The 13,763-nt window shown below is 39.6% G+C and overlaps 1 protein-coding gene across 1 annotated transcript in view; it reads left to right on the top strand.

Annotated features, from left to right (window-relative positions):
- Window positions 1–13,763, top strand: part of UTP20 (UTP20 small subunit processome component) — a 90,494-nt gene that overhangs the window by 52,322 nt on the left and 24,409 nt on the right. The window contains exons 30-40 of the mRNA XM_054719406.1: window positions 2,355–2,583; window positions 2,983–3,125; window positions 4,817–4,904; window positions 5,753–5,896; window positions 6,012–6,062; window positions 6,173–6,325; window positions 8,400–8,555; window positions 8,856–8,996; window positions 9,432–9,569; window positions 11,888–12,027; window positions 12,281–12,363. Of these exons, the coding sequence (XP_054575381.1) occupies window positions 2,355–2,583; window positions 2,983–3,125; window positions 4,817–4,904; window positions 5,753–5,896; window positions 6,012–6,062; window positions 6,173–6,325; window positions 8,400–8,555; window positions 8,856–8,996; window positions 9,432–9,569; window positions 11,888–12,027; window positions 12,281–12,363 (1,466 nt within the window). The remainder of the gene's footprint in view (window positions 1–2,354; window positions 2,584–2,982; window positions 3,126–4,816; window positions 4,905–5,752; window positions 5,897–6,011; window positions 6,063–6,172; window positions 6,326–8,399; window positions 8,556–8,855; window positions 8,997–9,431; window positions 9,570–11,887; window positions 12,028–12,280; window positions 12,364–13,763) is intronic.

The following is a 13,763-nucleotide window of genomic DNA, read 5'->3' on the forward strand; positions in this document are numbered from 1 at the left end:
CCTGCTGGGGATTGAGCCAGCAACCTGGGCATATTCCCTTGACCAGAATCAAACCTGGGACCCTTTGGTCTGCAGGTTGATGCTCTATCCACTGAGCCAAACCAGCTAGGGCGACATTCTGTCTTTACTATACTCTTCTGTCTTCAGAGCTTACCTGCCTAATGCTCCTTGAAGGCAGACACCATTTTGTATTATTGTATCTTCCTCCATAGAGGGTTACCCCTCTTAATCCACAGTTAGTCATTATTCATTGCATGTGATGAAGTGCTTAAAGTTGCTGACTGAGCCATACACTCAAGCACAGAGCATGCCCATGTGGTCTTCAGTTCTGTTGGTCAAGAGGCACACTTAGAAGTGGCATTGGATCTGATGGCCTCTTGCTAGGACCTTGCAATTGAAAGCAGTTCTCTCACCTTTTCTGTTTGAAAACATTTTAAGACAACCTACAACATAGTGATAAGAGTCATCTCTGAAGCCACACAAATCTAGCTTCAGGTTCTAGCACCACTGTATGTTCTTTGGCAAAATTCGCTTTCCTGAGCCTCAGTTTGCCACTAGTAAAATGGAAATAATAACAGTACCTACCTCATTAAAAATATGTAAAGCGTCTTCTTGGTGCCTGTCCATACATCTATTGGCCAAAGATGTATGAATATAATCTCTTAGAACTTTTCTATCAGTTTGTCAGTACTAAGTATATTAAAGTGCCTGAGCTCTTTTTCCAGTGATGATTGACCTTCCTACTAGCAGTTAGGATTGCATATCTGACTGTAAAACAGCTGCTGATTTGGCCTCAGCTGGAATGCTTCTGTGCCCTCCACCCAGCTGGTGTGCTTCATGGCCCAGGATGCTCTCATCGTCTGAGAGTCGTTCAGTATTGGGGATGGACTCATCCACCTCCCCCGACAGATGGCCCTAATCTCTGAACTGAACAGTGCATATCCTGATACAGCAAAGCTTATCATTGAAAAATAGCCAGTCAACGATACATTTGTTTAGACTCTGGAGATTCATGGTTCTAATCTCAGCTCTACCACTTATTAGCTCCATGGCTTTGGACAAGTCTGTTTCTTCATCTGTAATATAGAGATAATGATACTACCTCACAGAGATCTTATGATAATTAGATGAGAAATGTACATAAAGTGCCTATCCTAATATATAAAAACCCTGGGTCGTAACGACCAGTAATGACCGAGGCTTGACCAACCGGAAGTCAGTCCTGCAGTTGTGGTGCCCCAGCACTGACTGCTGAGGGGGCTGTGAATCAGGGCCAGAGAGTGGACTGAAGAGAGAAGCAGGGACTGATCCGTTGCCTCTGAGGCAGCTTTTGATCAGCACTTGCCTCTCTCTTTCTCTCCCAGTCTGGCCAGCAGCTGTGCCTCCATTTCTCTCAAGGCCTACACCGGGGCTGCTTATTAGCCCTACCTTTCTGATCAGGCCCCCTTGATAGGCCCAGAGATGCTGACTGGCATAGCAACTGACCAATCAGAACCAAATGTGGGTACTGTGAAGAACCAATGGCTGCCCAGGAGGTGGAGCTTCTGATGCTGACTGGCATAGACACCAACCAATCAGAACCAAATGTGGGTGCTGTGGGGAGCCAATGGCTACCTAGGAGGCAGAGCTTTTGACGCTGACTGGCATAGAAACCGACCAATCAGAACCAAATCTGGGTGCTGTGGGAGCCCATGGCTGCCTAGCAGGCGGAGCTTTTGATGCTGACTGGCATAGAATAGAAACTGACCAATCAGAATCAAATTGGCCAGCAGAGGAGGGAAGTTGGGGGCGAGATCAGGCCTGCAGGGGAGGGCAGATGCGGGCAAGATCAGGCCGGCTGGGGAGGGCCATTGGGGGCGAGATCAGGCCAGCAGGGAGGGCAGTTTGGGGCAACCAGGCTGGGAGGGAAGGGCAGTTAGGGGTGATCAGGCAGGCAGAGGCAGTTAAGGGCAACCAGGCTGGCAGGGGAGGTCAGTTAGGGGTGATCAGGCTGGCAGGCAGAGGCAGGTGAGCAGTGAGCAGTTAGGAGCCAGCGGTCCCAGATTGTGAGAGGGATGTCCAACTGCCGTACATCCCCCAAGGGGTTCCCAGTTGGAGAGGGTGCAGGCTGGGCTGAGGGAACCCCCCTCCGTGCACAAATTTTGTGCACCAGGCCTCTAGTGTAATATAATGTCGGTGAAATGCCAATTATTATCCATCGAATTTTAGACTTTAATTTCCCTTTTGAGTATTTTATTAAGATTCATATAAACACATATTTGTTAAACTGACTATGAAAATTCATGTAGAAGATGTTTTTACAAATAAGCATTGAGAAATAAGATGACTATTTCAGTATTTTTTTTTTCCTGCAGATACTTCCCTTTTCTGGCTAAACAGAAACCAGGGCACCCAGAATGTGACATCCTGGTGAATGTTTTTGCGATTCTCTCAGCAAAGAATCTCTCTGAAGCCACAGCCAGTATTGTGATGGACATAGTAGACGACCTTCTCACCCTTCCTGATTTTGAGCCCACAGAAACAGTCTCGAGCTTGCCTGTGACTGGATGCGTGTACACAGAAAGTGCAGACGGTATGTGTGAAGTCAGTAGAATTTGACTTTTCTTTTCTTTAGAAATTAATACCAATTTACATAAACTGAGTTTTCTTTGCAGTGGTAGAAATTCAGGTTACTCACGCTCCAAAAAGTACAACTATCCTCTGGAAAATTATCAAATGATTTCATTTCCACTGTCATGTCTCTGAATTGTTCCTACCATATTGTGCTAACAAGTCTTTCACCACTAACAAAAATGGCTTAAGGGTCTCTTGTATAAATTTTTCATTCAGCCATATAGCTATTTTGTCTAAGAAGAAAGTTATTTAATTTTTAGAATTGAAATTTATTAAACTTGCATAGTAATTGAGAGCTTCCCTTGTCTGTCATTATGAAGATACTGTAGTTAATTAAAGTCAAAATACTTGTCACCATTTATTTCAGAGTCTATCACAATAGGAGGACGATTAATTCTACCTCATGTACCTGCAATTCTCCAGTATCTCAGCAAAACCACAATAAGTACAGAAAAGGTGAAAAAGAAAAAGAACAGGGCACAAGTCAGTAAGGAACTTGGCATTCTTTCCAAGTAAGTGATACATATTCTTAAAAGATAACTTCACTGTCCGTGGTATTAATTTTTTAAAATTATATCTAGTTTTTCAGTTGTTTTAATGTGATAGTAAGCTAAAAAGATTTTCAGTATTTTTGAAGGCCCTTTATTTTTAAGTTAGTGTAGAATTCTGTTTCTCTGCTGGAGTATTCACTTTAAACCTTTTATGGCATCTGCCTTCATTTAAACATACAAGAGAACAGACTTCAAAATTCTAAAGTAGACTAATAGATTTGCTTGTTTCACCTTTGCATGTTTTGTTCAGTTAAAATTTTTAGTAACATGAGATCATATAGTTTTCTTGTTTTTGTTTCTTAAAATATTTTTACTGATATTTAGAGAGAGAAGAAGAGGGAGGGAGAGAAAAACATTGACATGAGAGTGACACATCAATCGGCTGCTTCTGTACGCCCCCTACCTGGGATGGAGCAGTAACCCAGGCATGTGCCTTGACTGGGAATCAAATTGGCAACCTTAGTGCATGGGACAACGCCCAACCAACTGAGCCACATGGGCCAGGGCAAAATCATATAGTTTTTATTTTATTTTGTTTTACTTCGATTGATAAAAAGAATTAATTTAAAAGAATAAATGTTTAAGATCTGAAAAGCGTTTTTAAAGATTTTCTTTGGCAGTAGACCTAGTAGTATGTGGTTATCCTATATAATAAAAACCTAATATGCAAATTGACTGAACAGTGGAAAGACCAGTTTGCTATGATGCACACTGACCACCAGGGGGAAGACGTTCAATGCAGGAGCTGCCCCCAGCCCATAGGCCCCAGGCCAGCCAAGGGAGGTGCGAGCGGGCCCCCCTCCCCCAATCTCCCCGATGGTCACCCCACAGATTGGCCCTGATTGTCAGCCAGGCCTAGGGACCATACCTGTGCACGAATTTCATGCACCGGGCCTCTAGTGATTTCTGTAAAGAGCAAGGTTGGTAAACCTGAGTACAAAACATGATTCTATCTTAAGCTTTAATTGTTTTAGGACTCAGTTGTTGAAACGTTATTTATTCTTTGATACAGACACCAACATCAAAAAGTTGTTTATTAGAATCTTCCAGGAACTTCTTGTAAACATTTCATTTATACTATAGTATTTATAAATTATGTAGAGTGGAAAGCACACTGGATGCACTGGTTACATTTTAGCACAGGCTCTGTGCTAGTGGGAAGATGATAGATCAGGCACCAGAAAGACCAGTATTTGGAGGGCCAGCCCTGCCACTTCCTGGCTGGATGACACTAACTTCTCTGAATCTCGGTTCTCTGGGGAAAGTGGAGCTAATAAATCCCACATTGTAGAGCTATGGTGGGAGTTAAATTGAACTACTTTTTGTAGTCTTAAACAAGTCTTAGCACTTAATGTTATTTCCTTGTAAAATATGAAATTACTAATGGCCAGATTGTAGCATTGGAATTTACTTTAACCCATCTACACAATCAGACGTTACAAAAGAAATAGAATAGTAGCCGTGAGCCTGAAGCTGGAGAGAAGTAAGAGTGGGCACTGCTGAGAACTGAGTTAGACTTTGTATGCAGGCACACATACTTGGTCACCTGTGACTTTCGTCACTAATGTTTTTCTACAAAAAGTCTTAACTCCTTAGAGAAATACTCTTAACTTGTATGTTTTCCTTACCTACCAGTTCTTTTCCTTCTCTAGAATCAGCAAGTTTATGAAAGACAAAGAACAGAGTTCTCTCCTCATTACACTCCTGCTTCCCTTCCTCCACCGTGGCAGTATTCCTCAGGTATACACATAGGACGTGACTTTGCCTTTGAAGTGGCGTTTGATTAGGGTTATTTGCAAACAGTAATTTTATTGGTTAGATTCTGTGATGTATTTGCCTTCAAGCATTTGTGAAAAGATTTATACAGAATTATAAAATTGAAAATAGAAGAGAAAAATTGGGACAGAATTTTGGGAATGGAGGCAGGCAAGAATGTGGAGACATCATTACTGTAACAATAAAAGTATCAGCCCCTTCTTTTCCTTTGTTTAGCTTCTCATGCATTTCAGGATTTTGTTTTTCCTGACTTTGATCAATTACAAATCTGGAACCCAAGAAGTGCATTGTATAATCTCAAATATGGATCACAGTGGCAAAACTGAAAGAAAAGTCAGACTGTTTTAATATTCAGACATAGCTAAGAGTTCCTAATATGATTTTCAAACCCCAGTTCAATCTTGATTAAAAGAGTCTTCCTGTGGCTCAAACTCATTTGCAAGGCCTTTGTAGTTATACTGAGCATCTATTATATAGTAATTCTGTTTAAAAGACCACAGATCTGGGGACAACCAGCAGCGTAAATTCTTCACCAAGCTCGTTTTTCTTGGCTCTTTTTGACTTGACAATAGAAGAAAGTTTGTTTGAAGACCATGCATATTTTCTATTAGAACTAAAGGAAGAAATGGTTAATGGACATTACTGTGGGTTTTATGTTAAAATACTAAGAACTTTTAAAAGACTATGAAACAACTTTTCCAACAATGAGTTTTACTTCTTATTCATAATTATTTGTTTTCTGTGCTATAATGTATTAAAGCCAAGTTTTATAAATTATTGAAATATAATTTCTCTTCCTATTTCTTCCTAAGGATACAGAGATCGATATTCTGGTGACAGTGCAGAACCTGTTAAAACACTGTCTGGAGCCCACAAGCTTCCTCAAGCCTCTTGCAAAACTCTTCTCAGTGATTAAGAATAAGCAGTCGAGACAGTTGCTTTGTACAATTTTCCAGGTGTGTGATATTCATTTCCACCCGAATCACCTATGTGAGTGAGAGCAGGGAACATGGGTGGTGGGCAGAAAAGTTAAAGTTTTATTCACTAATGTACTGTTTTCATTCCTTTTAGACTCTTTCTGATTTTGAGAGCGGGTTAAAATATATTACTGATGTCGTCAAGGTAAGAAAGAAAAACCTTATTTCTCTTTTGCTTCAAAAGTGTTATATCATTTTTATTTACTTAAGATTTATATATCTTCACTTACATGGTTCCAATGGCATTTCTCACAGCTTAATGCCTTTGATCAAAGACATCTTGATGATATCAACTTTGATGCTCGCTTCTCAGCATTCCAGACCATCACCTCTCATATTAAAGAGATGCAAACCGTGGACATTAACTACCTAATTCCAGTTATGCATAATTGCTTCTATAATCTAGAGGTAGGTTTTTATAGCAAAACTTTGTCAATTATTTTCTATTGTTTTAATAATACAACTACATGACCTAATTTCTTAATTTGAGTTTTGAGGAGGACAAGGGTGTTTGTTTTTTTTTTTAATTTTTTTAATATATATTTTATTGATTTTTTACAGAGAGGAAGGGAGAGGGATAGAGAGTTAGAAACATGGACCAGCTGCCTTTTGCACACCCCTCTACTGGGGATGTGGCCGCAACCAAGGTACATGACCTTGACCAGAATCGAACCTGGGACCTTTCAGTCTGCAGGCCGACACTCTATCCACTGAGCCAAACCTGTTAGGGCTGGACAAGGGTTTTTTAGTATAAAATTCTTTAAGTTGTGGAATATTTTGTTTGGCAAAGACCATATTGTTATTCTCAGGATTTGAAAGACTAAGATTTTGAATAAAATAATATATGTGGAAGTCAAAAAACAGTATATTAGAATAGAGAAATTCATAGGGACAGTAAATTAGGGGTTATCAAGCACTCAGGGGGAGGGAGGAATGGGGAGTGACTTCTTACTGGTACAGGTTTTCCTTTGGGGGTGATTAAAATGTTCTGAAGTTAGATAATAATGATGGTTGCACGACTGTGTGAATATACTAAGAACCACTGAATTGTACACTTTTATAAAAGAGCAAATTTATGGTATGTCAATTATATCTCAACTAGAGGCCCGGTGCACGAATTTTGTGCGGTGGGGGGGGGGTTGTCCCTCAGCCCAGCCTACACCCTCTCCAATCTGGGACCCCTTGGGGGATGTCCTACTGCCAGTTTAGGACCACCAGCAGTCGGACATCACTCTCACAATCTGGGACTGCTCGCACCTAACTTCTCGCCTGCTTGCCTGCCTGATTGCCCCTAACTGCTTCTGCCTGCCAGCCTGATCACCCCCTAACTGCTCCTCTGCCGGCCTGATTGATGCCTAACTGCTCCCCTACTGGCCCGATCGCCTCCAACTGCCCTCCCCTGCTGGCCCAGTCACCCCTAACTGCCCTCCCCTGCCAGCCCGATCGCCCCCAACTGCCCTCCACTGCCGACCTGGTCCCCCCCAACTGCCCTCCACTGCCGACCTGGTCCCCTCCAACTGCCCTCTGCTGGCCTGGTCTCCCCCCTCTCCCCCCACAACTGCCCTCTCCTGCCAGCCATCTTGTGGCAGCCATCTTATGATGTGGGGCAGCCATCTTCTGATGACGTGAGGGCGTCGCCACCTAGGCTTTTATTAGTGTAGATTTTTCAAAATTATGTAACTGTATAATTGACAGTTTGCCCTCTTATATTGATATATGTTAGAAAGGAAAGGAGTGTGGGCTGTATAAAGTACCATGTTGCTGAACTGAATTTAGACCCCCAAATGAGGAAAATGAAGCCCTTAATTAATAGTTAATCGTAATGGGATCAATAATGTGTGGCATTTTATAATTATTCATCTGATATTAAGGATTATGTAATATATGAAAAAGTAATCACATTTGGGGCTCATTCTTTATATTTCATGTCAAACTTCAACATAAGAAATTCTGTGTGTGTGTGTTTCTTTTCCTTCTCTTTTTTTTTTGTGGGGGGCGGGGGTGGGGTTCTTTTTTTGTTTTATTCATTGCAAGGAATTCTCAATTACTGCCTGGTTGGCTGAGTTGGAAATACTTTCTCTGTACTCACTACCTACATTGTCAAACCAGAAACTCTAGTGCAACTAACCAGAATTATAACCAACCAACTCTGTCCTTTTCAGTGATCACCTCATACTAAATATTGAGAACTGAATCTTTTATTCTGTTTGCTTTGAGAAGTAAAACTAATTCAAAAGTTTATGTCATAGTATTTCCTGAAATTGAGTGACACTTCTCAGTGAGCATGATATTTCAAAGTTATTTACTATATTCCTCACACCCTACGTTTGGTTCTTCCTTAGGAATGAGGTACTTGTGGGACATTTCTCAGTAGGGATTTTTACACAGAGCAGTGGAAATATTTTGTAAACCTTTTCATTAAGAAATAACATTCCATATTATATTATTGCATAGAATTACTTGGGTGTTTTCATGTTTCCAGTTAGGAGACATGTCTTTAAGTGATAACGCCAGCATGTGCTTGATGAGTATCATCAAAAAGCTAGCTGCTTTGAATGCCACGGAGAAGGAATATAGAGAAATCATTCATCGTTCACTCCTGGAGAAACTGAGGAAAGGATTGAGGAGCCAGACAGAGGTATTGGGGTTTGCAATTGTTACTTTTTCTCTTAAGTTTGTTATGTTTCTGTTTTTCCCTACTTCTCTACTTAGAAAAGCAGTCAGGCTTAGTGCATTTAATTAAAATACTTGATTATGTAAATACTTACCGAACATTTATGAGGGGGAATGGAACAGAGCAGTCTCTTTTGATGTAGTTTGTTTTTATAGCGGGAATGTTTTACTTTTAAAAAATAAATTTTTACGTGGGTTTTTTTTTTTTTGTATTAATAGGAAGCAAATTCTAATAAAAATTTTTTTCTCCACTTGGTATTTGCAGAGTGTTCAACAGGATTATACCACACTGCTTTCCTGTTTAATTCAAACCTTTCCCCATCAACCAGAATTTAAAGACTTGGTACAGCTTACTGATTGCCATGACCCGGAAATGGACTTCTTTGAGAATATGAAGCACATTCAGGTAGAAGACATTTCTGTATTTTTCCCCTGCCTATAAAATATGCAGTTCACAGGTCTGTCTCTTTTTAAAAGATACATTATAATTTTCCAAAAAGTTGTGAATGTCTCATTCTTGGTCTTCGTGATATCAATCAAATTTGTGTAGGAGATGATCATTTCCTGGAGTCTGACTTCCTTAGTGGTATCACAGACCACACTAACAGTGTTACCTTTCTATGCCAGTTTTAAAGAAGCTTACATGCCTTTGGTTCCTTTGTTAAACGAGTGCTACGGATTATGTCTCTGGAAGCAAGTCAAGGCACAGGTGTTTGCTCATGTAACAAGGACTGTATTGTACTCCTTAATCTTTCCGTGGAACAGGGATATGATACTGAAATGGAGTTGGCTGTAGGTGAGATTATTCAGTAACTAATCCATATTTTATCTTAACTCGTAGATCCATAGAAGAGCAAGAGCCTTGAAGAAACTGGCAAAACAACTAACGGAAGGCAAGATTGTGCTGTCTTCTAAATCTCTTCAGAATTACATCATGCCTTATGCCATGAGTCCAGTTTTTGATGAGAAAATGCTCAAGGTAGGGCATTAGATCTAGAAGCTGGTAAATCTCTACCATGACACACTTTCCAAAATGTAGATGGGGAAATGACATCTAAATTTCGTGGCATCCATATTGATGATGTCACCATAATTAGAAGCTTAGAATAGTTTTAAAGCCTTAGAATTGTGCATGGCACATAGTAAATGCCCTGTAAATGGTCACTATAGTTTCATTTTTGCTATTATTAGCTCACAAAAGGCCAAACACAGAATATTTCCCCTGTTAGCAATGATCACATTACTAAGATCAGCTGAGTAGTTGTCTTCCCAAGTGGCTCATAAGAGACAAAAATAAAATAAATACCTTTTCTTTAGCATGACACCAGATACAGACACTATTATAAGTACTCAAATACGTACTATTACTTCTTCCTCACCACAACTCAACTCTGTGCTACACATTGTTACCAATATTTTACAGGACAGTAAACAGAATAAATGAGGTTAGGTAACTTTCTCAATGACATGCAGTTTCAGATCCAATATTTGAACTTAGGACTGTCTTCACCATTATTCTCATAGTGCCTAGAATAGCACCTGGCATGTGGTAAGGACTTGATAAATATTTACTGATTAAATAAATTAATGAAAGACAGTTCCCAGAAATTCAAGTCTAATTTCAGTAATATAAGAATTTGTGACTTGAACTTATACTGGATTGATTTATGGTCTTATAAAAAGATAGATTTGCTCTGTTGTTTCAGGGTATTAAAATTTTTTTTAAAGAATTGCCTAAGTAGCCCTGCTTGGTTTGGCTCAATGGATAGAGCGTTAGCCTGTGGACTGAAGGGTCCCAGGTTCAATTCTGGCCAGGGGCACATGCCTGGGTTATAGGCTCGATCCCCAGTGGGGGGCATGTGAGAGGCAGCCAATCAATGATTCTCATCATTGATGTTTCTATCTCTTTCTCCCTCTCCCTTCCTCTCTAAAATCAATAAAATATATTAAAAAATAAAAAAGAATTGCCTAAGTAAATAAAAGAACACTTTTTTTAAATTCCAGTTTAAAGAGCCAGTAAATACAATCAACTTGGAGTTAGTTAGCAATAAAATAAGAAAGAGATATAGATGGGAAAAATAAGTTATATTTAGTCGGCACTAACATGATATATCTTTTTATAGTCTTACTAGAGGCCCTGTGCATGAAATTTGTGCATGGGGTGGCGGGGAGCTGTCCCCTCAGCCCAGTCTGCACCCTCTCCAATCCAGGACACCTCGGGAAATGTCCAACTGCCAGTTTAGACTCGATCCCAGGAATCGGGCCTAAACCGGCAGTCGGACATCCCTCTCACAATCCAGGATCACTGGCTCCTAACTGCTTACCTGCCTGATCGCCCCTAACTGCCCCCCGCACCATGCCGGCCTGGTCGCTCCCTACTGCCCCCCTCTGCTGGCCTGGTCACCCTCAACTGACCCCCCTGCCTGCCTGGTCACCCCTGCTGGCCTGGTCGCCTCCAACTGCTCCCCCCCATCACTGGCCTGGTCGCCCCCAACTGCCCCCCTGCCAACCTGGTCACTCCCAACTGCCATCCCCACCTGCCTGGTCGCCCCCAACTGCCCCCCTTGCTGGCCTGGTCGCCCCATGCAGCCTGCCGTACAGTTGTTTGGTCGTCCCTCACTAACCACCCTGCCGGCCTGGTCGCCCCACGCAACCTGTTGTTCTGTTCGATCGTTACTGTTATTGTGACAGCATCCCAGACAATTTGCATATTCCTCCATTATTAGTATAGATTTTTAACCTGTGACTTTACACTTAAAGGCAGTATACTTTAAAAAAAATTTTTATTGATTTCAGAGAGGAAGCGAGTGGGAGAGAGATATAGAAACATCAAAGATGAGAGAGAATCATTGATTGGCTGCCTCCTGCATGGCCCTTCCTGGGGATTGAGTCCGCAACCCCGGCATGTGCCCCCAGAATTGAACCGTGACCCCCTGGTTCATATGTTGACACTCAACCACTGAGCAACACTGGCCAGAGTACTTTTGAATGTTGAGCAGTGCAATATATAATTAACTTTGACATTTGTCAAGTTTTACACATTCACAGCAGGGTTGAACCTATCAGGGAGGTCTGAATGGAAAGAGTCTAAAATGTATTAATGTCTTTCATTTAAAGGAAGATGTCATTTCTTTAATTGACAGCATCTTTTCTTAGGGGTTGGGAATGGAGTGTAGTTTGAGCATTCTTTTCTATAACTTAATCACCTATTGTCTAAGCTTTTTAATGTACCACATTAACTCTGTATTTTATTTACAAATGCTTGTTGTATGTTGATGCTTTCCCTTTGTTTTACAGCATGAAAATATAACCATTGCTGCCACAGAGATTATTGGAGCTATTTGCAGACATCTGTCTTGGTCAGCATATTTATATTACTTGAAACATTTCATTCATGTCTTACAGACAGGACAGATCAATCAAAAATTGGGTGTCAGGTACAGTCAAACTTCTTATTTTTGTTTTATTTTTTAAATGTAAACTTTGGATTATTTACTGAAATCTTTTTGTGTAATCTAATTTTACTTTTACATTGTATTAGTGAGGTTATGCTAATGTTTGTTAAAGTCAAAAATACCTAAAACCGGTAAAAGTAATTTTAATGTTTATATATGTTTAAATTGCCTCTCCCTTTTAATCATCAAATGATATTATTAAGCAAATAAATATTTGTCTACCTTTTTTTAACAGCTTGCTAGTAATAGTATTAGAAGCATTTCACTTTGACCACAAAACTCTTGAAGAACAAATGAGAAAAATTCAGAATGAAGAAAGTAAGTTTTTAAAACTTTTTTTTTAAATAAATCTTCATTGTTCAGATTATTATAGGTGTTCCTCTTTTTTCCCCCTATAGCTCCCCTCCACCTGATTCCCCACGCCACCCCATGCCCTTACCCCCTGCCACTGTCTTCATCCATAGGTGTAAGATTTTTGTCCATAAAACTTTCTTTAAACTATATTTCCATTCCATTTTTGGATACTCTATGATAATTAATTAAAGACTTACCCAGAGGAAATTCAACTTATTCCTTGTTTTTGCTCTTGTAGCAGTGTGTCAGGAGGAAGTTAAAATGAATACTTTGAGTATACTTGTAAAAACTTATGTAATGATAGAGAAGGCCAGTCTAAGTTATATAGGTGAAATATCCGAGCTGTAGACTATTTACATAGAAATCCAGTAATATTGCCATCACATTTGGAAAGAGCAGTAAGCAATGAATGCAAAGGAAAGAGCAAGAGTTAATGAAATACCAAGTAGATAGAGTAAGGAAAACTAAAAGTAGATATTTGACAAGATTATAAATTGACAAGCCTCTGTCAAAGTTGATCAGTGAAAATAGAAGGTATAATTAACAATATTGGGAACTTTGAAAGGTCACAATTAAATGAAAAGGTAAAATAATACGATCTCGGTACTTATAAATTTGAGTACTTGGATGAAATGTACAAAATCTAAAAACAATAAAATACAAAAACTAACTTTAGTAGAAATAGAAAATCTAACCACTAAAGACATTAAGTCTGCAGTTAAAAACCTCATGGTGAAAATGCCAGCCTCAGACTGTTATATAGGCAAGATCTACAAACATTCAAGAAATGGATAATTTCAGCCTTAACACCAGCTGTTTCAGGTGATTGTAAAAGGACGCCCCCACTAAGTCATGAAGTTGTTATAACTGGTTAATGGAATTTAACATATTAGCATACAAAAAATATTGATCACCTAAATATACATGGGAAATACTGATTAACTTCAATATCTATGATAAAAGCTATTATCAAGCAAGAAATAAATAGAAATTGAGTTAGCCTGTTAAAAGATGTCTTTTAAAAACCTAATACAACATCATAGTCAATAATAAAGGATTAAAAGTCTTTGCTTTAAAACTAAAATGAGGCAAGGATACCTACTACGACTGCTTACATTGAATATCAGTCTAGAAGTTCTAGCCAGCACAGAATAATAAAAGAATGAACACTCAAGTAGGCCAAGGTATATGTCCTAATTGTTTTTGGCTAAAGATGTTGAACTATTCTAGCCCTTAGTTTGCATTCCTCTACATTCTTACTCAAAATTTTCTAATTCTTTGATTCACAGTAAAATCATTCTAGAACCACACTAATGAAGAGACTGGTTTGATTGTGTAGGAACTATTTGTGTTTTAAACAATTA

This window comes from Eptesicus fuscus, chromosome 7, assembly GCF_027574615.1.
Source record: "Eptesicus fuscus isolate TK198812 chromosome 7, DD_ASM_mEF_20220401, whole genome shotgun sequence".
In the NCBI taxonomy this organism is placed as follows: domain Eukaryota; kingdom Metazoa; phylum Chordata; class Mammalia; order Chiroptera; family Vespertilionidae; genus Eptesicus; species Eptesicus fuscus.